Below are 23,586 nucleotides of genomic sequence, written 5' to 3'. Positions count from 1 at the left end.
GCAGAACACAGATCTGGTGAGACTGGTGAGGTGATATAGTACCAAGAGTGGGATGGCTAGAAAGAAACTGGCTAAGTGAATGGAAAGGTTTCAAGATAAGCAAGGCATCAGCAGCTGAGCCTGTGGCCAGTGGTGAAGGCAAGGAGAAATTCTCACCTGTGTTGCTCCTCTCCTCCTTGCCAGTGCTTCTTGAACCAATACAAAGGCACGTTCTGCATCAACGGAGCTCAGACAAGAGAGGACGTTGCCAGACTCTGCCTGCTGGGAGCTGTCAGTGCAGATAATGCTGACCATGCTGTCACATTCATCTAACACCACCTGAAATCCCACATCAAGCTGTTACTCTCTGCTCATTCTACTTGATTTTGTCTATTTCTCCTTTTCCCCCACTTCACCCTAGAGTCATTAAAAACTCAATTCTCTCATTTCTTCAGTCAACAAAGAAGTTTTGTCCCTGCGGTCACAAGTGCTCCAGGGGTTTCTGAATACAGCTACTACAAACAAGAAAAAACAAGTGTGAAGTGGCTGGAGGCTGCCTGAATGATCAGTTTCTTGAATGATTTTAGTCTCCTTCAGCTTCTTAGAGCCACAGACACTAGGAGCACCAGATCAACACTGGAAATAGCAATGAAAGGAAATATTAATGCTACCCAGGGAAGAAGGAAGCTGATGAATACTGGAAAACAGCAATGAAAAAGCTAATGTTTATAATTATTCTGAGCAGTAGCACAAGAGGATAAAAATGACTACATAAGGGGAAAGAACTGACTTTGTGAGAAGCTGTGTAAAACATCTGATGATTAAACCCCCCTCCCTAGAGTGAGGTTTAGGACTAAGCTAAAGTTAGCCCTAAACAGTTAGATCAGTTGTAATTCTGGGGAGATAATAATGGTCAGTGAATGCAGAGCAAAGGAGCAGAGTTGGCAAGTGCATTGATTCCGTCAGTGACCTTTTATAAAAATCTAAAGAACAACAGAGTCATTGCTCAAGGAGGGTGGGAGAAGCCTCCAGGCAAGACTAGAATACGAATGTCAAGTAGCCAACTCAGAAAGCAAAGTCAAATAGAGACCTTACAGGAAAGGCAAAGGTACGGAAACTTCTAGTGACTTAGCTCAAGTGTCACAGGACAGCCAACTCAGAAGTTATAGCAGGTTTGATGGCAGAAAAGTGGTATAACAATTAAACAGCCAGTAGCAGTTAACACAGACAGTATAAAACACATCTATCTATTCCCTGGGCCAGTCGTTTGCCTTCCTCAAGTACTTTTAAATCAAATTACAGGGATGTCCCAACTCTGTACTCACCTCTGTTATATCTTTTATCAGCTTTTGCAGGGAAAGATTCTCTTCTTTGACACTTTTAGTCAATGAAGCTTCATATTCTTTCTCTAACCGACTTGCTTCCTGAGAATAGAATAAGCAAAGGGTGGGCAGGGAAGAGCTGCTCCCCTCTGCAGCATTCCCAGCCTCAGCAGGATCATCGTGCTGACAAGCCTCAGCCCTAGTGATTCCAGTATGTTCCTTCCCACATCTATTGAATTCCTTCTTTGCTAAAACTTAAGACAAGAAAGACCAACAGCTGGTTTTCACAGGCTGCTATGAAGCTGTCAATTCCAAGGAACTTTGATCCCTAGAGATTTAGTCACAGGCAGAATAGCACCGGTGCAACCCCTGGAACTGTCTGCAGCTCCCCGCCACTGCCTGCCCCTGGGCTGACTCACACGTGCCTGATGCTCCCACACAGTCAGCGTCCTCACCGCTCTTTCTCTTGAGGAAACCACACCCCTTTGTGCTAAAGCTGGAGAACAACCATTGGGCCATCTCCCAAATAAAGGTAAAACATACTAGAATCTCCACAGTGTCGTTAAGTGTTTTCACTGTCTTCTCCTTCTCCTCATTCTGCTTCTGAGACTGTACGAGCAAGGCTGAGAGCTCCGTCACCCTGGGAAGAGAAGGTCCACGTGCCATTCCAAAAGCATCGCACACCAGCACCCGCTGAAGAGCTAAGCAGCTCCCAGAAGCACAGCAGAGAAAGTTCAGCCCAGAAAATACAGCAAAGGCAGCGTTCATCTCTACAGGTTAGTATGCCTGATGTTGCAAAATGGCACTTCCTGCCCCAAAGGACTTCTGCACTCAGTCTTGCAAGGAATTGTCAGTACAGAGGCACAGATGTCCCTGGGCAAATTCCTCCCAACTCCTCTGCACAGCCCTGGGTAGCAAAAGGGCTGTACAAGAGACACAGCTCTCTTTATGCTGGTCTCAACTTCTCACCAAGAATCAGGTAACAGCAAAAACATTGTTATACACAATCTCTTTTCCAGCCTTGTCTCACAAAAGCTTCTGTGGGTCAGACGTGTTTTTCTACCCGTGCTGTTGAAGGCCATAGCTTGGCTAGGGACAGAAACAAAGCTGTGCGGAACGGGTGGGTTTTAAACGTGAACACAGCCCAGCTACGAATCCAAGAAGCAGCCACAAAAGGTAATGTTGGTAATAGCAAAGTTTAAAACACATTTACCTGTCCTGAAGCTCCTTCTTCTCCAGGTCCCCCTTGACTTGTAAGTGCATCACTTCCCAAGTCTTCTGGCTTGTTTCCTGTTCCGCTTGCTGCTGTGCCTGACCCTTTAGGACAGGTCTGCCCAGACTGACGGGCTCCCAGAGCTGCACGCCAGAGTGCAGGCGGGAGCAGTTTACAAGTATAGATCCAGAAAGCCTCATCTGCTCTGCCTTCAGCTCGGACAAATCTCTGCAGAAGGATCAAGAAAGAGATCATACTCACACCACCATCTTTATCAGCTGACCCACTTTCAAAGCACGTTCATGGTGCAGCAGTAAAAGCTGGCAGGAGAGATGACATCTTTGCTGGGGACAAATCATCCATCTGACACTTTGGGATCAGGACACATCCTGATAGCTGAGCAATGGGTCGATTTGACGGTTTGAGGAGTGAGGCTATTTTCTCCTCAGAGATAAGAAGAAATGTATTGGAACAGTCAGAAGGCTTCAAGAATTAACTAGTAGGTCAGGGCATACCCTGCACATTGAGGAAAGCTTACAGTCAAGCAAGGTAAATGGCTGACGGTAACGCAGAGTTTGAAATTGCATGCTGACAGCAGAAGAATGTACTATTATGGCTACACTGGTTTTGTTTGCATAGACGGCAACTGTGAGAAAGGAACCTCAGAGAGACCAAGAACAAGAAAACAATCATAAAAAGAAGGTATCAAACTAAGCAAAATACATTGGATAAATGCAATAACAGGGTCAAGAAGCTATTCTTTCTCTCAACAATGTTGGTACAGGAATAAACGGATGCAAACTGACCAGAATAAATGTAAACTGGAAATGAGAAGGAAAAAAAAAAATAAATTAATGACCTTTCCATCAGGAGCAGTGGGAGAAGAAAGCCAGTGAGATTTAAGGCAGTGAAGGGGACGGCTCTACGTGCTGCACGCACAGCTCTGCTGAGTCTCTTCCAAGGTGTCCTCACGTGCCCCTGTCTGTGTTAATGCACCCAAACATCAACAGAGTCAAGTTCATCTGTTCAGGGCCTCTGCACTGCTTATAGCCTGAGCCCCGCAGTGTGCTCGGAAAACCAGCATCAAAAAATATTCTGAAAATAGCCAAAAGCACGCTTAATGGCATTGCTTCAGACTACCAAAGAAGAAATCCTATCTTTAGCTGCAACTAAAGTAACATCAAGGCTGAAAAAGCAGCTGTGAAGGGAAGCTACATTTTTTCTGCACGAGATCCAGCCTGAACTTTACTCACCGGTCAGTGGCAGTCTTCATTTCCAGGAAATGACGGCGGAAGGTCACCACCTGGCGCCACAGGCTGAGCAGACGGTTACGTTCACCCCTTAAGTAGTTATCAGAAAGCTAAACATGCAAAGACAACAAGAAATGCCAATTCAGCCTCTGCTGTCACTGTACGAGTCTTCCACATAGGAGAGAGTACAACCATCATCACCAGGTCTCCTTTAATAACAATTCCAACAGGGGCATCAAGGACTGAAGAGGTTCCACAGAAGCATCCTCGGTGGACCTGCCACCTGACTTCAGAGAAGGGAACATCCACACTTCTCCTGCAGGAGTGGGGATCAGCAAAGCAAACTGATCATGATTCATCACCTCACCTCACAGAGGTGTCGAACAGTCTTGGTGGAAGAAGACAAAAACAAGCCCCTCCAAGGCCAGTGCCTGTTTGCTTACAACAGGCTACTGGTAAGGGAGGCCTGTCCTGTTCTGCTGTTGGCTACTCTGAGTCTGAAAACACACAGACCTCTCTGCTCTGCACTGCTGTAGATAGATTTAGGAACCGTTAAAACAACGACTGTTCATGTGGGACTGCCCTACAACATCCAGCAACAGCAAGTGTTTGCCTTTCAGACCGAGCAGTGTAGTCACAGCAGGGGGTATCTCCCATCCCCACAGTCTGCTGACACTCCTCCATCTCACGCCCCTGCCTCCTGCAGTCAGCACCAACACAGCCTCGATGGAGCCACAACTTTCACACAGCAAGTCACCTACACCAAAAAATAAAACGCATTCCACTCTGGCATCACGTCTGACATTCCCGCAGCCTTATCCCTACCTCACGTTCACTGCGCCATTCGCTCTCCTTCAATTCCAGCTCCTCCCGGGCCCTCATCCAATCTGCCGTCAGTTTTCCAACATCTTCTTTAAGGGCTGAATTAACCTCTCTGGCTTTATCGAGGTGCTCCCGCAGGAGAGTGTTCACGTCTGCCAGATTCTCACACCTTGGAAAGGGAAAAACAGCAACGAGGTCACGGAACAACTGCTGTCCACAGGCAGCACCCCCGTGACTTTCCAACTCCTCAACGCCGACTGTTGTCAAACTGAGAGGAAGCAAAAGTGCCTTCTAGGATTAACTAAGATCTCTCTGTGATGGCACACTCATTTGCTTCTCCTTACTTTGAGCCTTCAATTTCCACCTACAATTTTGGTTTCATCTTCAACTTTGATGATGCCCACAGTTAACGTCTTGTCTCCCCTTCGTGCTGTCTGATCACTGGATGCATCACCTTTCTCTAGCATTGTCCTAAATCACTCACCTACTGAACCACAGATTAATTTAGGCTGGAAAGGGACCTTTGGAGGTCACCCAGAGCAACCCCCTGCTCAAAACAGAGCCATTCAGCACGCAACACTATTACTGCACCATAGAACAGATTGTGGACTTTTCTCCTTTCTAAACAACTTGCCCAGCCGCTTCTCTCAAGGAGACTAGGTAGCACTGACAGGTTTTCCCTCACTTTCATAAGCATCCAGGATACCAAGTGTAAGGTAACACTTCTTCTCTTTACCTTTGCTGCTCCTCTTCCAACTGAAGCAGTGCTTTCTCCAGGCTGTGGTCTTCTGTGGCTTCCCACCTGCCTGGAAGGGATCCCTTAAGAAGAAAGCAAAGGTTTAGTCAAATTCTTGTGTTCCCTTCACTAGTGTCAGCATCCACTGCTTTCCCCTCCATTTCTTTGGCACCTCAGGAGCTCGTGGCTTCTTTCAGGCATAACAGTGTCGTGACCATGGAGGGGAAGGCAGGGGAAAGGTGTTACTCAGTGGGAGTGGCTCTCCTCAGCCTCCCACTGTTGCACTCTCACAGCTGGGTATCCTTAACTCATGACTGTGAGTGCTCACTTAGACTTGAAGCCTGGGAATACTCTCCTGTCCTTTGTTTCCTCGGTTTACTTTAGCTGTCAAGCAGAAAAAGCAGAGGGCCGGCTCTGTGTGCTGAACGCCACCATTCCTGCCTTCCAAAATGCTATGTTTCAGCTGACTCTTTTTCAGAGGCAGACATATAATGTAACAGGCAGTACAGCCCTCTCCTGAGACCTAGGACAAATGTCACTCCAGCAATAAAGCACTCTTCCACAAAATTAAAATCCTTCTTCAATGGGTTTTCTGGACTGGCATTTCTGGGACTACTGGCTGCTGTAAGAATGGCAACTGGACAAAACACTGATGGGCAAACTTACAGCGCTTCTTTAAATCCCCAGGTAGCAAAATCTTGGTTTCCTCTGTCATTGTTTTCAGGAGCTTTTTGTCTGTGTGAATGAATGCTACGCACGCTATCTGTAGTTAGCAACCTCCACACTCACCCCTCCTGCTCCCAGCTGCTGCTCCAGCTCTTGACACCGAGTCCGGTACTGCAGCACCTGGGGGAATAAAGAGAACGAAGATGAGGAAATGCAGCTTGTAACAGACTCAGCTCCTCCCGCACCAGCTTTTCTCTGAATCTTCACAGCCCCAGCACAGCACATTCCCCAGTGCTGCCGATACAGCCAGCAAGAAGCCGTTATGATACAGGGAAGCTTCACCTTGTCTATTATTAAAGAACTTAAGACAGGGTTTCAGAGTCACAGAATCATCAAGGTTGGAAAAGCCCTTGAAGCTCCTCCAGTCCAACCATGAACCTCACACTGACTGTTCCCAACTCCACCAGATCCCTCAGCACTGGGTCAACCCGACTCTTCAACCCCTCCAGGGATGGGGACTCCCCCCCTGCCCTGGGCAGCCCATTCCAACGCCCAACAACCCCTTCTGCAAAGAAATCCTTCCTAAGAGCCAGTCTGACCCTGCCCTGGCGCAGCCTGAGGCCGTTCCCTCTTGTCCTATCACTTGTCTCTTTTCCCCGTGGCGCTCCCTGCTCAGCGATGGCAGCAGAATGAGGAGACGGGCCCAGCCAGCCGTGCCCGGCCCATGGCCCCTGTGGACCCCAAACTAGTATTCCCAATGGGCGGGAAGTCCAGCGGGCCCTCGAAGTTGGAGAAATGAGTTTTCAGAATCACTTTTCAATATTTAGCAAGTGCAGTTAGTTCCGAGCCAGCCCTGCCCAGCCCCTGCAGATCCCTGGCGGCTGCAGCAGACAGCAGGGGCAGAAGCAGGATGACCTGGCAGCAGCGCCGGGCCCACCGTCGGGCTCTGGGCCTGCCCCGACCCTGCGCCCAGCTCGGGCACCCTCCTCCCGCCAGAGCCCTCACGGGAGGCTCGTGGGGGCGCAGCGGCAGGGCCCAGCACACCGGGTCGGGTCGGGCCGGGCGGCTCCCGGCGCCTCCTCCGGGCTCGGCGTCCTCCCGCCCGCGGCAGCGCCGGGGACGGCCCCGCGGAGGGCCCGGTTGAGGCCGCGCGGTCGCGTCCCCCAAATGGCCGCCGCCGAGGCCCCGCTCAGCGCGGCCCGGCCCCCCCCCCCGCCCCGGGCAGGTCCCCCCGGCCGGCGGCCCCGCTCTCACCTTCGCCTGCAGCTGCCGCACCAGCCCCGCCTGCCGCTGCTGCGCCTCCTGCGAGCTCTGCAGCCGGCGCCGCAGAGAGGCCCGGCCCCGCGCCGCCTCCCCGGGCCCCGCCGCCATGGCCCCGCTCGCCCGCCGGGCCCGCCGCCCGCTGGGCTCCGCCGCCTGCCAGGCCCCGGGGCCGCGGGGGGCAGAGCCGGGCTCGCTCGGGGCCGCTGGCGGCAGCGCTGCCCTGGGCGCTCCTCGCTGACGGGGCCGCGTTAACGGTCCCGGGGAGCGGCGGCGGCAAAAGGCGCTGTGGCAGAGTCTGGGAGAGAGGGAGCGGGAGGAAACAGGGGGGGTGTGGGGACACGGGGGCAAGAAGGGACAGAGAAGAGACCCACAGGGAAGCTGCCACTTGCTGCTCCAAGCTGCAACTTCAGCCCTTGGCTGCCGCTGGAGCAGGAGTTCCAGTCTAGCACCAAACCCCAGCCGACATAGATGGAATTGCTGAATCTTTTTCTCCCTGTTTTGCAGCAAGAACGGGACAGACTGCAAGCAGCTAGAGAGAAACCACTATGGGAGAGAAAACTTCAAATTCACAGGACAATGTACTCTGTGAATTAAGCTGTATTTCATGAGCGCATGAAGAAATACAACAATCCAACATGACAAATAGGGCTCAGACTAGTCTGGGCAAAGGGGACTATTGCATGAATTCACTTGTTCACCACTCAAGCCATGAGGTTTCATAACTTCCAACTGGTAACATTTAAGTCGTGCACTTACGAGCAAAGAAAGAAAAAATAAACTAGTTCCCTAGTGAGAGTGCTCATCCTTCCTCCTCTGTCATGGTGCGGGCATCCCCTGTATCCCACTGCGAGGCACAAAAGCCTCAGCAGTCCAGCGGCTGTTGGATCTGCCTCAAAGGCTTTTTGGGTAAGCTGATGTTTCGTACCTTCCAGCTTGGAAGTCTGGTCTGTACCGTTTCCAAAAGTCGGCAGATTCTGACAATACTGCCAGACCGAGCTGGTGGCTGCAGGAGACAGGCAGCTGCAGGAAATGGTGGCCGCATCATGGCCCCTCAGCCCTTGCTGGCCACCTGCGCTGCCTGCGGGCTGCTCTCGCTTCAGCCTAAGGGCTCCCAGCATATGTCAGGCCTCGGCATGAGCCAGGTTAGCCAAAACCTGAGCGGGAGTTGAGTGAATACTGACGCTGCACCCCTTGACATGGTCAAACATCTTGCTTCGGCAAGTGGGGGTAGTTACTCCTCTTGCCTTGCAGGGGGTGAGCACAGGGGAAAGTTCTGAACCCTTTCACTGAAGTCTGGCTTCATGGTTCATAATCAGAGAACAATTGATGGTGTGTGTTTTCAACACAGCAAGATAAGCAATAAACACAGACATACAAGAATACTAATAACAAAACTTATAAAATATAACACAATACAATATCATAAGGTGCATATGCCACTTACAGATGGTGCGTATTCCATAACAATGTCATACCAGTTATGTCCAACAGTTTGTTCGATTTCTGTTGTGATTCTACGAATGCAGCCACCATTGTGCTCAACAGAAATAGTTTTTGCTATGTAATAGCTTTTTCATAGCTGGTAATTAAGGACTCTAGTTCTTCAATTTGAGAGTACACTGAGTCTATCAACAGGTACCTAGAAGAACCAGGAGATCAGATCCCAGCAAGAACAGATACGGGAGCTGGAGATGCAGGGAGAGATGCAGAGGACTGTGGTGAGCAAGATGAGCAAAGAGCTGGAGGAGAGAGACCAAGAGATCAGATCCCAACAAGAACAGATACAGGAGCTGGAGAAGCAGCGAGAGATGCAGAGCACTGCTGTCAGCAAGATGAGCAAAGAGCTGGAGGAGAGAGACCAGGAGATCAAATGCCAGGAGGGGAAAATAATGATTCTAGAACAACACGGTGCATCACAAGTGAGAAATCTGCTTGTGGATCTGGATCATATGAAAGAAAACTTGAAGGAGAAAAACATAGAGCTTATGTCTCTGACTCAGCAGATCCAAGAACTGGAAAAGGAGAGAGAAGAGGTGAAGTCTCTGCACACAAGCCTTGAACACCTGAGGGCAGCTCTTAAGGACAGAGAGAGCGAGTGCCATTCTCAAAGGGATCAGTTAAGACTCTTGCAGCAGTACAAGGAGCAGCAAGAGGGGCACCTGCAAGAGCTTCATGGTAGAGTAGAAAAGATGACACTTTCTTTATCTCAAAAAGATCGAGAGCTTGAGTCGCAACAGAAGCAAATCCAGGAAGGTGAAGAAGTCATGGAGATGCAGTTAAGGACTGTCCGTGACCAACTGGAGCAGGCCTTAGAAACCTTAAGAGAAAAGGACAGACTCATAGATATCCAAAAGCAACAAACACAGAACTACGAGGAAAAAACAGAAGAACAGGTGAATGTCTTACACAGAGACTTAGAATGCACTAAGGCAATACTGAAAGAGAAGGATGTCGTGGTTGAATCTCAGAAGGAACTGATCGAGACCTTGCAAAAACACAAACGAGACTCTGAACAGCAGAAGGAGATTCTGCAACGTCTTCAAGTGACGCTAAAGGAACAAGAGCAAGAAATTCTATCCCTTAGAAAGCAATGTGAGGCATGCAAGGAAAAGGAGAAAAAGCACGAAGCTGAGCAAAACAATTTTCAAGCAACAAAACAGACTCTGAAAGAAGGAGAAAAAAAGATAGAGGCTCTGGAAGAGGCTGTCTCTAGGCTTCAACAGCAAAAGGAGGAGGCAGCGATGCAGACTAAAGCTATACTGCAAAAACTAGAATATGCTGAATCTTCTCTAGAAGCTAGAGACCAAGAGATAGAGTCTTTGCAAGAGCACGTCCAGGGCCTTCGAGAGCAGAGGGATTTAGAAGGCAAGCAGGCCAAGAGTCTAGAGCAGGATCTAGACAAAATGAGCCAAAGAGTGAAGGAGAAGCATGTGGAGTTTCTCAGGCAGACGGAGCAAATGAACATGTTCCAGCTTCGTGAAGAAAGCATGAAAGTAGCACTGACATCATGCCAGAAGCAAGTGAATCTGCTTGAGGAAGTGGTGAGGAAGAGAGGTGAAGAGAATGAAACTCTTAGGCAAAAACTCCAGCGCCAAGAAGAAGAACTGAAGACCCTGCAGAATCTCCAGCTTAGGCTAACCGAGAAGAATGACGAGGTTAGACATCCCAGAGAGCAAGAGAATCTCCTGGAAGAAGCCTTGCCTGAGAGGGAACGAGAGACCAAGGCTCACAGTGATCAGAAAGAGTCAGAAGAGGAAATAAGAGCTCTTCGGGAAGATCTCCAGCACGTTCAGCAGACTCTGACAAAGAAGGAGGAAGAGATCAAGTGCCAGAGAGACCGAGTCAGGTATTTAGAGAAGACTCTGACGGGGAGGGAACAAGAGCTTGGGAGGCAGAGTAAACTCCTGAAACAACTAACATCAGCTTTGCGGTGGAAGGATGAAGGGGAGACCCTAAAAAAACAAATCCAGAAACTCCAAAAATGGGAGGAAGAGGAAGCAGAGAAGAGGAAGATTCTCCAGGAGAGAGACCACCTCTTGCAAAGGCAGAAGGAGCTAACCCAACAACTGAAGGATGAGTCTAAAGCAAAGGGGGAAGAATTGGAGCGTGTGATGGCTATTTTGAAGCAGAGCAAAAGCAGAGAAATGGAATGGAAAGAGAAGGCACAAGCACTGACTCTTGCCCTTACCAAGAGTGAAACGGCCGGTGGGACTCTGAGGGAAGAAATAGCCATCCTGCAGAGTATGGTTTCAGAGAGGGACACAGACCAGTTTCATCATCAGGTAGGCAGTGGGATTGATCATCTGTCAACTAAAATGTCTGTGAAGGATTCTAAAGATGTTTCCCATAAAGATATGGGAATATTCCCATAAATACATGACCTGCTTGGCCAGAGAAGCCATGCTTGCAGCCAGCAGGTTTGCCTGTCTGTATAGCTCCAGCCGGAGACCATTCACCTGCTGGAATGTTTTCAGTCAAGCCCAGAGCTACTGAAGGAACTACGGAGCTTGCTGTTAAAATTACCTCAGGTGCAAAAGCTGGGGATGGGTAATTGGTTCTCTCCTGTCTGGGCGAGCCTGGCCAACATGTTGTGGTTAGGATTTGGCATGGAAAGGAAGGGGCACCAGTGACCAGAGTAACGTACTAAACTCAGTAGAATTGTATCACGATGGCTGAACAGCAGCAACACTGATGGTGCTTAGAGGCTGCTTTCAGAGATGTAGATTTCTGAGGTCCAGCTTTTCCATTGTATTGAAAAGAATGGAATTTGTCCCATTGCCTGATCTGGTTAAAGGCTTCATTTCGCATTCAGGATGTACCTGTGCCACTTTCCAAAAAGCACTAAGGCAGATGGTGATCTGACTCGGGTACTGCTAGTGGAGCAGCTGCAAACTTGCCTGGGATTCTGCCAATACTTTTAGCATTACTTTAGTATACAGGCACATAAAAAAGGCTACTAATAATATACTATATTTATGTATTATACATTGATACATTACTTGAGAAATGTTACTACCAGCCTGATCAGGATGATGACAGGGATTGTGATGTGTTGATGGGAAGCAGAGAAGTGACAAGGGCAAAAAAAATAGAAACAATGGGAGATTTCAGTTGGATCCATATAGATCAGGTATGCCACAGCATTATTTCAGGTAATGCAGTTACATCCGTATAGATCGGTACAGTGCTGATATCCAGACTATATTTATAAATGCTGTCAGAGGTTGCTTCAAGGATCAATTCATCAAGAATCCCATGACAGGGAAGGTGGCTCATGACTAGGTTCAGAACAATGCACAGGGGTTAGCTGATAATGTGGTTTCTTTCAAAGAGCAGCTCTGAAATCATGATATAACAGGTAAAAAGAATGGAGAACAAAACCGTAGTATTTTATCACTGCAGAAATACATGCTTCACCCACATCTTGTATATTGTCTGGTTATCCAAGGAAAGTAGAACTATAGAAATGAGAATATACAGTGAAGGTCAAAGAGGATGACCAAAGATGTTAAATAGCTTCCCTGAGAGGAACATGTAGATGTGGAAGTCTTCATGATGGACAAGAAATGGTTAAGAGAGAGGGACCTGGAAATACTAAAGACATTTGTAAAACCATTAAGTGGCTGAATGTTTCCAGTCTGTCTCAAAACCAGAATGGGGGATAATGACAAAACTAGCAGGAAGCATGTCCAGAACAAACACAAAGATCTGTATGAATTTCCAATCCAATAACCATAAGATGACAGGATGATTCAGGCTGGCAGGGACCCCAGGAGGCCTCTAGCCCAATCTTCAGCTCAAAGCACCTGGGGTCAGCTATGGGATCAGTCCAGGTTGCTCAAGGCTCGATCCACTTGGACCTTCCAAATTCCCAGGGATGGAATCTGCACAACCTTTCTGAGCAACCTGTTCTGCTGCAGGATTGCCTTCATGGTTCCATTTTTTGTTCTCCTTAAAGCCAGCCTGAACCTCCTTGTTTCGCCTTAGGCCTGTCATCAACTACTCTGGTCAGCTTTGGAATGATTTTTTTCAAGGGCCATAAAGAAAGTACAAGGAGGCACCTCTGCTGTGTGTCAGCAGGGAGCCAGCCCTGCCCACGGGCTCCCTTCACCAGTCTGTGCTACACATGCTGAGCAGACAAAATCCATTCTTTTAGGGGGGCCTCCCACCGTCCGGCAGCGCCCACCCCTGCCCAGAGGAAGCTTTAATGCTCACAGGAGCTCCTGGTCACGACGCGCTCTCTCCATCCTCTGCTGCTGCTCCACCCTCTCCCCCTGGGCTGCATCTTCCCTCAGCTGCAGCTCAGTGTTACTCTGACGCAGACGCGAGGCGTCTTGCTCCGTCTCTTCAAGCTGTTGCTGTAGCTCTGCCCTGGTTTTCTCGAGGTTTGCACAGTCACTGCAGAGACAAGGCTCAGTCAGAAGAATGAACAGGCCTGAAGAGTCACGGATGCCATTCCAGCCACTCCAGGCTGGCGCTGTGGGCAGCACGGTAAGGAAGAACTTGCCCTTCCCCTCACAAGGTCACTGGAGAGGGACAGAGGAAGGCAGGCAGGCTTTTGCCTTCATTCACTGAGAAGCCGTGGCTAGGAAAGGGCCCCAAAGAACAGAATTCAGAGAAGCAGCATGCCGAGAGGGAGGCGTCTTGTATTCCAACATCGCTCTGAGTCTCCAGGACAGCCTTAGGATTCACACTAGAGCAGGAACAGCAGTGACAGGAGGATGCTGAAGTGCCAAACAGGGGCATACATGGGGAGGGCAGGCGAGTTCTTTGCCCATAACACCTCTGAACTCCCAGCACTGGAAGCAGATTGCCTCCAGACCGCAGGAGGAGGAGGGAACACTCACCTTCTGAGTGCTTCCACCAGCGACTGCAGGTGCTGCTGGTGGCTGCTGGCCGTCTGGCATTCCTGCTCCAGTTGCTCGAGGCTTTGCTGCAGCTTCTGGCACTTCTCTTCCTGCTGCCTGTGCTGGTGCAGCAGGAAACTGATAGAGTCCTGCCTGGCAGAGAGCTCTTCTCCCCCAGACAGGCACAACCTCAGCAGGGAGAGGCCACCCCGGCAGCAGTGGGACCCGTGAGCCGCCCCAGCCTGCCCACCATGAGTCGGACCAGCACAGCGGGGGGGGCGGTTGCCCATTGCAGCAGGGCTTCGGCTGGGCAGGAGGGCAAGCTCAGCTGCCCCTCACTCCAAAAAGGCCATTGAATGACTCGAGCGTGTCCACAGAAGGGCAACGGAGCTGGTGCAGGGTCTGGAGCACAGGTCTGATGGGGAGCGGCTGAGGGAACTGGGGGGGTTTAGTCTGGAGGAGACCGAGGGGGGACCTCATGGCCCTCTACAGCTACCTCAAAAGAGGGTGCAGAGAGGGGGGATGAGCCTCTTTAACCAAGTAATAAGCGATAGGACAAGAGGTGATGGCCTCAAGCTGCGCCAGGAAAGGTTTAGACTGGCTCTTAGGAAGGATTTCTTTGCAGAAGGGGTTGTTGGGCGTTGGAATGGGCTGCCCAGGGAGGTGGTGGAGTCCCCATCCCTGGAGGTGTTTAAGAGTCAGGTCGACATAGCGCTGAGGGATCTGGTGTAGTTGGGAACTGTCAGTGCTGGGTTAACGGTTGGATTAGATGATCTTCAAGGTCCTTTCCAACTGAGATGATTCTGTGATTCTGTGAAGCGCGCTGAATACACAGATACCTGCGCACCCTCCGCTCACCCAGTGATAGGACGAGCGCCAGTAGCAATTCCTGGGAGAAGGACAAATGTACTTGAGCTGCCGAAGGCTTTGCTAAGCCAAGAGCTCTCAGGGCTTTCCCAGCAAAGCCAGTCCAGTAAAGAGCAGCACAGGTAGGCACAGCTGCTGCTGCCCTCCCAGGGGGTGGTGGAAGCCGTTTCACTGGCACCTCGCAGCCAGTCACAAGTGTGGCAGCGTGCGGATGGCACAAGGTGGTGAACCAGTTACCAGATGGGGGACTTCCTACAGTTCTAGTTCGTATCTTATTTTTCTCTCTTGACTGTTAAGGCTGTCCAGATAATCATCTCCAACACAGTGGAAGCCTAAATATAATTGAGATGGATTCAGCTCGATGTATTCTAACATAGCTAAAGCATCATTACAAATCTATGCAAAACCGAAAATACTCAGAACTGGGGGTAGCATCTTACAAAGCAGTGATTACAAAAAGGCATTTCAGGAATGAGCTCTGAAAACCTACTTTATATGAAGTGGCTGTAGGAGCTCTAGCTTATTGATCAGAAGATGAAGAGAGAGGTTAATTTAAAGCTATAAATTCCTTTCAAATGAGACAAAGATAGAAAAGAAATTTCTGAAACTGCAGCTAGACAAGTTCAACCTATAAATATGATGCCCTTCCATATACAGCACTGCTGCTGTCTCGACTTTTCATATCTTCCTGAACTAAACTGCTGCTCTGTAAGAGCTCAGAGCTTCTACTTGTGTGTAAGCACCATGTCAGACTCAGTCTCCAAAGGGACTGGCTGTCAGAGTCACAGCAAACAGCTGGATGGCTCCAACCATGTTCTCTCACACCTCTCCAGGCCTGCTGTGCCTGGGGTGTGGGACATGGTGGGGGCAGCTCGGAGCACTCTAAGGCTTCTGTATCCTTAGATCTACAGCAGAAACAAGAATTCTCCAGCCTTGCTAGCAAAATGCTGCAGCCTCAGCTGGGCTGTCATCATCGGGCTTGATTCCCAGTGTCCCAGCTTCATTCTTACCTGTAGTGTTTCAGGTGAACTTCTTGCATAAGGTCTCCTGAGACTCTTGTTCCAGATCTTCACTGTTTTGAGACTACTCAGATCCCAAGACAACTGGCTTTCCATTGATTCCAAGCGACATCCAAAAATGCTGTTTCCTTTTTCATGCTGTGCCTGGCTTTCTGGACCTACCAGATATGCATCATTGCAGCAGCCACGCTGGAGGGAAGGGATGTGCCATCCAGAGGGACCTGGACAGGCTGGAGAGGTGGGTCTGTGCAAACCTCATGGAGTTCAACAAGGCCAAGGGCAAGGTCCTGCCCATGGGTTGGGGCAATCCCCAGCACAAATACAGGCTGGGGGATGAGTGGATGGAGAGCAGCCCCGAGGAGAAGGACTTGGGGGGATTAGTGGGTGGAAAACTGACTGTGAGCCAGCAACGTGCACTTCTGCTTATACTCTTCTTTAATGCTTGGCCACAGACACACACTAACACCTGAAGCACACACCTTGTGATCACATTGGCACCCATAGATGTTTGTCATTTGGATGCAGCACTGCCACTGAACTCTGGCCAACCAAAGTCCTACCCAGTGTTGCAGCAGGCAGCAGCAGGGTCCTTCTCAGGAAAATCTCAGGTCTCCCGCTTGGTTAAAAGTGGGAGCTCAAAATTTAGCTGGTTTTGTGGCCTACTGGCGAGCTAATCAATGCTCCAATAGCACAGAACTTGACACGGCACACCGCCTCCTGCCCAGGAGTATGGGAGGGGTAAAAGGATGGCATGGTTGGGACAGCCATGGCGATGGCGTGGAGCAACTGCTGGAGAATGGTTTTGTCAGAACTTACTCAGCAAAAAGCTGCTTTATTTTGATGGGGAATATCAAAACTACAACTGACATCAGAGGAAGGCCCGTTAAGGAGGGTGAGTTTTTGGATCTACATTATTTGTGACATCTGTAAATTCCTCTATCCGCCATCAAAACAAGGTAAAGCATTCAGAGCTCCTCATGTAGAAAGGGCTGCAGGTTGTTATTCATGAAAGTAGTTTGGTGTTTCTGATACCAGTCAGGGTAGGAAATGCTACAGCACGCACAAATCAAGCTAAAAAGTGGTGTATCTTTCCCCTTTCTGCTTGCCTCAGAAATAAAAACAACTGAAGGAGGAGGACTGGGTTTAGCATCAGTGCAAGATGAGAGAAGGGTCCCGTTAATCCCTGTTCAATCCAGCCCAGTGCCTCATTTCCCGAAGGCTCATTTAGAACAACAACAGCTCATTTTTTGCAGCTTATGAAAGACTCGCTTGCTCCACACGCTCTTTTGTACCGCTGAAAGCAGCAGGATAGCCTTGTCACGTAAGTAACGCTGATTTCTAACTACCAGCCTTGTGGCCATGAGGTAGGCGGCTCTTGGAAGTTGTGCATCTAATTTTAAAACAAAGTCTGGTGTTCAGCAGCCTCTGGAGGAAGGACTGGGGTTTCGGGGTGTCTCCAGAGTGGCTCTGGCCGGAGGAGGAGGCTGCCTGCCTGCAGGGTGCACTGCTGCCCCGCACTGCTCCGCCGCCCACCCTGCGGGCATCCCCACCCGCAGAAGCTTCTTCTCCAACTGGGCTTACATGCATTTTTTTAAAGCATAGCAATAAATATGCCAAAATACACTGACTGTGGGCATGGCCGAGTTGTGTTTGTGAAAAATTAAACTTTACCCTTGTTAAGCGCCTGCGTTACCAGCTCAGCCCTTCAGTCACTGGAGTACAAAGTGAAGCCACTGTTACAGTTCTCTGGAAAAGAGCTAAATTAATTATACTTAAATATTTTAATGTATGTGTCCAGTGGACTGTATGACAGGTCTCAGTTGTTGATCTTGCAGTTTGTCCCGTTTAAATGTGAAGTTCATTGAAGGCTAAGGTAGAGGTCGTATTGCCACTTGAAAAGGCATCCTCTGGAGTGTTGAGCCTGTGGAGCTGTTTCACATGAGGCAGAGTATGACTCATGCTAATGAAAAGGGTAAAGAAGATTTTTTTAAAGAAATATATCGCAGTTAAATTAGTTTAGACAGCATGACATCAGAGAGTAATTAAATAGGTTTGTTGGAATTCCGTTTCCAATTCCTGAGTTCAGGTTTGTAAAAGATTTCTGAGCACCTGCAGGTCTCTGTGTGTGAAATATTTTCACTGGAAAGGATTCAAAACTTTAAAAAAACCTTTTAACACAGAGGCAGCATTACGCCATTCTTCCTTCTTGGAAAAAAAACCCCTTGGATTTAAACAGGACTCCTTCAAGTTTTCAGTCAGTTTTACAGAAGAAAACGAGGTGGTAAACTTTCTCTTTTCAAGAACAAGTTCTTTATAGCTGCTGACTGAAGTCAGGGGAGCTCGTATCTGAGTACATGAGCATTTCCACTATGGGACTGGATACAAGTATTGAACAACGAGATTTGAAATGTTTTAATCTCAAACGAAAACCCTTTTTGATGACTTTGGTTTTTAATTTCTTTCATGTTTTCTTCTGCCAAACTGGAGGAACCTTTTCTGATTTTTTCTTTAGTGGCATTCAGAGGAAGACCAGAGGATGAAAATCCTGCATTTTCTCACTTTACTGCTTTGGCATTTGACTTGGCTGTCTCTGGATCTCGTTCCTGGAGCGCTGAGTAATTCTGAAGCAGGTCAAAGTAATCCAGGATCTAAACTAGGTTTTTTAAAAGCAGAAGGAAAAGAGAGGAATCCCTCAGCACGGGCAGGTACACTGAGGACTGCAAGCCATGGATATAGTACTGGGACCTCAAAGGCTAGGACTAAAAGCAGTGCTGTTCAGGCTGGAGCTCTGCTGGCCAAGAACGATGAATCAAAGAAGGTTCTCTCAAGAACAGCAGCCACGGAGGGCAAGGTAGGACAACTCCCCAGCAGACCTTCTGGAGTAAGGACAGTGACTCCAAAGGTTCAAAATCTTAGCAGCAAGGTGGCTTTGAAAAAAACTGGCACAAGCAGTACTGACACTGATTCTTTCAAAACCAAAAAGACTAAAGAGCCTGTAACCCAGAGGGAAACTAAGGAAACTTTCAGACATCCCCCTATAACGCCACATGAATACATGCTCTCTTTGTACAGGACTCTCTCAGATGCAGAAAGAAAAGGTGTTAATGGAAGTGTAAAACTGGAGGCTGGACTTGCCAATACAATAACCAGCTTTATAGACAAAGGACAAGGTAAGAAAGGAGCTCGTGTGTGTGTGTGTGTGTGTGTGTGTGGACAGAGAGATGTCTGAGTGTTTATACACGTAGAGAGTATCAGAAAATAATCATACTTTGTTAAAGTCAAATCGCTTTTTTTAATGTAAATTAAATCGTACATCTTTGCTGCAGATTTTGTCCTCCTGCCTTATCTTAGAAAATTCATTTAGAGGCAGCACTTGATGGTTGTGTGGCAGCCAAACAAAACATTTAGAAAATATTTTAGATGCATATTGTTGAAAGTCAATCAATCTTTGCATGCTTAGGCGTTTAAAAATCTTTTAAATTTTTGCCTTATTTTCTTTCCATAACTAGCTCCTGGAAGCTGTTGACATTAGATTGTATTGTAAAGTATGTCTAAAAACACATGATACGCTAAGAACGGGGCTATTCTGTGAAAAACCCACAAGTTTCAGTAATCAAAGGGTCAGCTTGATTTGTTCAAGGTAGAATCATGAGGAACTACACTGCAGACCCAGAGTCATTACAGCGTAGGGTGGGTGTATCTGTGCTAGCTCGGAGCTCACGCTTCCAGGTTCCACCAAACTTCTGTCCACAGAAGCCCCACAGCTAAGCACAGATGAACAAGAGTAATAACTTCTGGGATTCCAGAACTTGCTGTTCAACATTCTGGTTGCAAACTTTTTTTGAAATTTGGACTAGTGTCTGCTTTCACACAAGAAATAACCAGGCTCCTGAAGAATGATGTTCACCTCACCGCTCTGGTTGGAGAGCCCCATGTTGCTTCCAGTGATTTGTCATGTACTTAGGGAAGCAACACAGGCTACAGCTGATAAAGTAATAGTGATGGAAGACTCAGCCAGGACTGGATTTGTTTGCCAATTAATTATGAATAGCTTGGCTTCTGGGAAGGGATGGCACGCTGCTCACAAGCGCTGCATTCAGGTTCTCAGCTAGCCAGTGGAAGGCATTGTTAATGTAATGTCGCTAAAACGTTGGCTCAGCCATATTCCTTGTTAGCGTTGCTTATGAGCTTAACCAAGCAAATGTAACTTCAGGTTAAAGGGAGGTATGTTTTTCTGCCCAATTTGAAAAAGTTGTGAATCATGTGGAGTTAAGTTAATAAGGCAATTATCCTTGTGTCTGGCAGTTCCTGGGGGATGTTGGTTTTAAAGGACTAATTCACTATTGTATCGTCTAAGGGTAAATTTGCTCATGTTTGGAGCCAGCATGAGGCCTGGGCACCACTGAAGCTCTGTTTCAGTAATTTAAGTAGGATATAAGTGGTGAATAGGCCCTGTGAGTGCTCAGCCCTGAAAAAGGACTATTTTTCAATTGGTTAATTGCTGCTTTGAAGCTAGAAAATGCCCGCCAGTGAAAGAAATGAGATTTCTACAAGGCAAACTCAGAAACTCATTTCCCTGTTGAGTCACTGGGTTCTTCTGGGTCCCTGCACAGAACTGATCCCTTAGACAAAAATTGCTCTTTCTGTTTGGTGGGCTAATTAAGGAAACTTCCAGACTTATGAGCAAACTTCAGGAAAACCATTAAGAATTGAATAACTGATCTTGATCTGTGCTGATATACATTTAAAAATGTGTGTGCTTTTTTTAGATGAGCGAGCGCCAACTATAAGAAAACAAAAATATATTTTTGACATCAGTGCATTAGAAAAAGATGGTTTGCTGGGAGCAGAGCTTCGAATATTGAGGAAGAAGCCTTCTGATACATGGAAGTCTCATTCTTCTGGAAAAACTTCCCAAGTGAAATTATTTAGTTGCTCTACAAACAGACAAGCAGCAACACTCCTGGACTCTCGTCCTGTCAGTATCACAGATACACCAAAGTGGGAAGTGTTTGACATCTGGAAACTTTTCAGGAACTTTAAGAACTTGGTTAACTTGTGTTTTGAACTGGAAACTTTTGACAGGGGGAGAGCTGTTGATCTCAGGAGTGTGGGATTTAATAGAACGGGAAGACAGGTCAATGAAAAGGCTCTCTTCTTGGTATTTGGGAGGACAAAAAAAAGAGACTTATTCTTCAATGAAATCAAAGCTAGATCTGGCCAAGATGACAAGACTGTTTATGAGTACTTATTCAATCAGAGGCGGAAGAGAAGAGCTCCTCTAGCAACACGGCAAGGGAAGAGGCCCACTAAGAATCTGAAGGCAAGGTGTAGCAGAAAAGCCCTCCATGTGAACTTTAAGGATATGGGCTGGGATGACTGGATCATAGCCCCTCTAGAGTATGAAGCCTATCACTGCGAAGGGCTCTGTGAATTCCCCCTTCGATCCCATCTGGAGCCCACCAATCATGCAGTTATCCAAACATTAATGAACTCAATGGACCCAGAATCAACACCCCCGACTTGCTGTGTCCCAACTAGGCTGAGTCCTATTAGCATTCTTTTCATTGACTCTGCAAACAACGTGGTGTACAAGCAATATGAGGACATGGTGGTGGAGTCATGTGGTTGTAGGTAGCAGAACAGTTGCTCACATGAATATGTTATGAAAGGTAATATGACACACTGAACATAACCTCTCCTCAAACAAGGTTAACTAGATTTCTTACCTCTAGGGTAAGTATGTTTACAAGGATGTAGCAATAAATCCAGTGCTTCTGTATGTCTCTCCACCATGGGCATATTTCAGTAGCATTGGGATGCTGTCGTGCAACCTGATATAAGGCCTTGTGTCAGCGACATGAGACTGGCTCTATCTGAAGTCCATGACAGAGAAGATTATACCTCCACACCTCTAGATCACCTGCTTTTAGCCTCGAGGCAGTGGGTAAAGATGGTATCAGTGAGCTGTGGATATGACCTCTTCGATCCTTTGAACAATGTTCTTGACACTGAATTTATGTCTGAGTCCCATGTGCTTTGTCCATTAAGAAATGTAAGAAAAGAGTCCTGATGTCTAGAAGAGAAGGTTGTGTTCTGGTGTGCTCCCATCTTGGTGTAAATAGTTACACTGTAATATGATTTCTTTCTGATTAGCTCTTGAAACTATGCATATATAAAAAAGGAGTCATTAAATATAATATGTTGATTTAGTTTTAAGTTTTACATGGAGATAGATGATGCAGGAGGTATTTGCTTCCATGTATGTTTTCCTCCGAGCTACATATCTTTCTTAAGTATCCACCCTTCCATTATTATGTAGCAAGATATATTACTCTGTATAAGGTCCAAGTTGTTCTCAAATGCTCATAGTAAAAGTGTTCAATTATGGCATAAGATGTAATAAATTATTGACACAGTGCTACATTGTGTCTAGCTGTCCAACTCTGCATAATTACAATGCTATTAAGAAATTGTTTTTTAATGGTTTTGTACAATAAATACAAGTGAAAGGGATTTTTCAGTGCAGCAGAATACCAGTGGTATGCAAAACACGTCCATGTATTTTGCTTGCCTCTAACTCTGCTGCCACAGGGAGAAACTGTGGAAACATTGGAAGAAAGATCTGAAAATATGGCATGGTTTGATCTGCTGGGGAATGACACTATCACTTGATGTATCTGGGGCAAAAATGAGTTATGCAGATGATTGCAAAAGAGCTCTGGTATCCTTCCATTCCAACCTCCAAGGGCTGTGTGTTTGCATATCTGCTTTATCTATTCTAGACATGGATTATAAATTTATTGTGCGATTATTCTGTGTATGTTTCCACCTACAAAACTGGTTACCAGATGTTCAACTGTAGACAGATCAGAAAGGCCATAAGAACCATCAGAAATTGTTGAAGTAGCTTATGAATAGTATAAAATATAAATGCTAAGGTTTTATGTTGTTTCATCACAGTTTAAACCATCAAGTCACATAATTTCCTGGATTTGAACTCTGCACAGCATCGCTGGTGTGGGTAGTGGCAGGGAGCCGAATATGGCCCCTGAGGTCCTCCTGGTCGGTACCCCAGACTGGACATGCTCTAGCTCACACTAGTGACAAACCATCCTCAATTCCTGGTCAACAGCTGTAGTGAAACAGTGACCAAGAGCTCTGCCCTTCCTCCTGCACTCTCTAGGCAGCTGAGCCTTTAATCAGCTTAAAATACCTGGTTAAGTGGCCTTGCTGCCAGACACATGGAGTTCCCCTGTGTGGGCAGACCTGCCCGGTACCATAACCTATAGCGTGGTGATACAGAAAAAGCACTGCAGGGAGCTTTCGTATGTACGATCTCTTCATAATAGCTCAGCGCCACGGTCTCTGCCTGCAGGAATTGATCCTGCTTGGTGCAGGCCATGTGATGACACAAAAGAAGGTGGGTCAGAATGCTGTTACTTGACAGGAAGGCGAATCACTAACTAACAGGTTAACAGGCGTGTAGAATGAGGAGCACTTGAAGCTACTTTGTAACATGTGCATGAGAAGTCGGTCAGATGAGTCAGATGAGCTGCCAGTCAGAGAGGGACCTGGGGGTGTTGATTGACAGCCAGCTGAACAGGAGCCAGCAGTGTGCCCAGGTGGCCAAGAAGGCCAATGGCATCCTGGCTTATATCAGCAATAGTGTGGCCAGCAGGGACAGGGAAGGGATCTTACCCCTGTACTCAGCACTGGTGAGGCCGCACCTCAATTACTGGGTCCAGTTTTGGGCCCTTCACTACAAAAAGGCCACTGAATGACTCGAGCGTGTCCAGAGAAGGGCAACGGAGCTGGTGCAGGGTCTGGAGCTCAGGTCTGATGGGGAGCGGCTGAGGGAACTGGGGGGGTTTAGTCTGGAGAAGAGGAGGCTGAGGGGAGACCTCGTCGCCCTCTACAGCTACCTGAAAGGAGGGTGCAGAGAGGGGGGATGAGTCTCTTTAATCAAGTAATAGGTGATAGGACAAGAGGTAATGGCCTCAAGCTGCGCCAGGGAAGGTTTAGACTGGATATTAGGAAGCATTTCTTTACAGAACGGGTAGTCAGGCATTGGAATGGGCTGCCCAGGGAGTCCCCATCCC

The 23,586-nt window shown here is 47.7% G+C and overlaps 3 protein-coding genes across 12 annotated transcripts in view; 2 read left to right on the top strand and 1 right to left on the bottom strand.

Annotated features, from left to right (window-relative positions):
- CEP250 (centrosomal protein 250) overlaps positions 1 to 13,372 on the bottom strand; it is a 41,937-nt gene extending 28,565 nt beyond the window's left edge. For 7 of the 10 annotated variants that reach the window (XR_012625488.1, XR_012625489.1, XR_012625490.1 and 4 more), the window contains exons 1-9: positions 7,243 to 7,359; positions 6,112 to 6,168; positions 5,323 to 5,405; positions 4,590 to 4,755; positions 3,768 to 3,874; positions 2,515 to 2,742; positions 1,845 to 1,941; positions 1,305 to 1,403; positions 157 to 318 (exon numbers count right to left, since the gene is read on the bottom strand). Coding sequence is in view for 7 of the 10 variants with exons in the window: in XM_074842724.1 (XP_074698825.1) it covers positions 157 to 318; positions 1,305 to 1,403; positions 1,845 to 1,941; positions 2,515 to 2,742; positions 3,768 to 3,874; positions 4,590 to 4,755; positions 5,323 to 5,405; positions 6,112 to 6,168; positions 7,243 to 7,359 (1,116 nt within the window). In the remaining 3 variants the exon portion in view is untranslated. Of the gene's footprint in view, positions 1 to 156; positions 319 to 1,304; positions 1,404 to 1,844; positions 1,942 to 2,514; positions 2,743 to 3,767; positions 3,875 to 4,589; positions 4,756 to 5,322; positions 5,406 to 5,988; positions 6,036 to 6,111; positions 6,169 to 7,242; positions 7,360 to 12,966 lie in introns of those variants that run through there. The other 3 variants (XM_074842728.1, XM_074842729.1, XM_074842730.1) reach the window with 3 other exon arrangements.
- Positions 8,732 to 12,793, top strand: LOC141931440 (uncharacterized). Its single transcript, XM_074843571.1, has 5 exons — positions 8,732 to 8,812; positions 8,895 to 11,033; positions 11,187 to 11,298; positions 12,389 to 12,461; positions 12,739 to 12,793. Exons 1-5 carry the CDS (start codon positions 8,732 to 8,734, stop codon positions 12,791 to 12,793), a joined length of 2,460 nt encoding a protein of 819 aa, XP_074699672.1.
- A 4,648-nt stretch (positions 13,373 to 18,020) lies between the features above and the next one.
- On the top strand, positions 18,021 to 21,811 carry GDF5 (growth differentiation factor 5). Its single transcript, XM_074842732.1, has 2 exons — positions 18,021 to 18,654; positions 20,254 to 21,811. Exons 1-2 carry the CDS (start codon positions 18,021 to 18,023, stop codon positions 21,120 to 21,122), a joined length of 1,503 nt encoding a protein of 500 aa, XP_074698833.1. The 3' UTR covers positions 21,123 to 21,811.
- The last annotated feature ends 1,775 nt before the right edge of the window (positions 21,812 to 23,586 follow it).

This window comes from Strix aluco, chromosome 17 (assembly GCF_031877795.1).
Source record: "Strix aluco isolate bStrAlu1 chromosome 17, bStrAlu1.hap1, whole genome shotgun sequence".
NCBI lineage: Eukaryota > Metazoa > Chordata > Aves > Strigiformes > Strigidae > Strix > Strix aluco.
This window is presented reverse-complemented; position numbering and strand designations above follow the sequence as displayed.

Coding starts and splice junctions, on each gene's coding strand:
- LOC141931440 (XM_074843571.1), top strand. CDS start 8,732: ATGTCCAACAGTTTGTTCGATTTCTGTTGTGATTCTACGAATGCAGCC. Junction 11,299..12,388: donor GGTGCAAAAGCTGGGGATGG/GTAATTGGTTCT, acceptor GAATGTTTCCAG/TCTGTCTCAAAACCAGAATG. Junction 12,462..12,738: donor CAGAACAAACACAAAGATCT/GTATGAATTTCC, acceptor GTTTCGCCTTAG/GCCTGTCATCAACTACTCTG.
- GDF5 (XM_074842732.1), top strand. CDS start 18,021: ATGAAAATCCTGCATTTTCTCACTTTACTGCTTTGGCATTTGACTTGG. Junction 18,655..20,253: donor CTTTATAGACAAAGGACAAG/GTAAGAAAGGAG, acceptor TGCTTTTTTTAG/ATGAGCGAGCGCCAACTATA.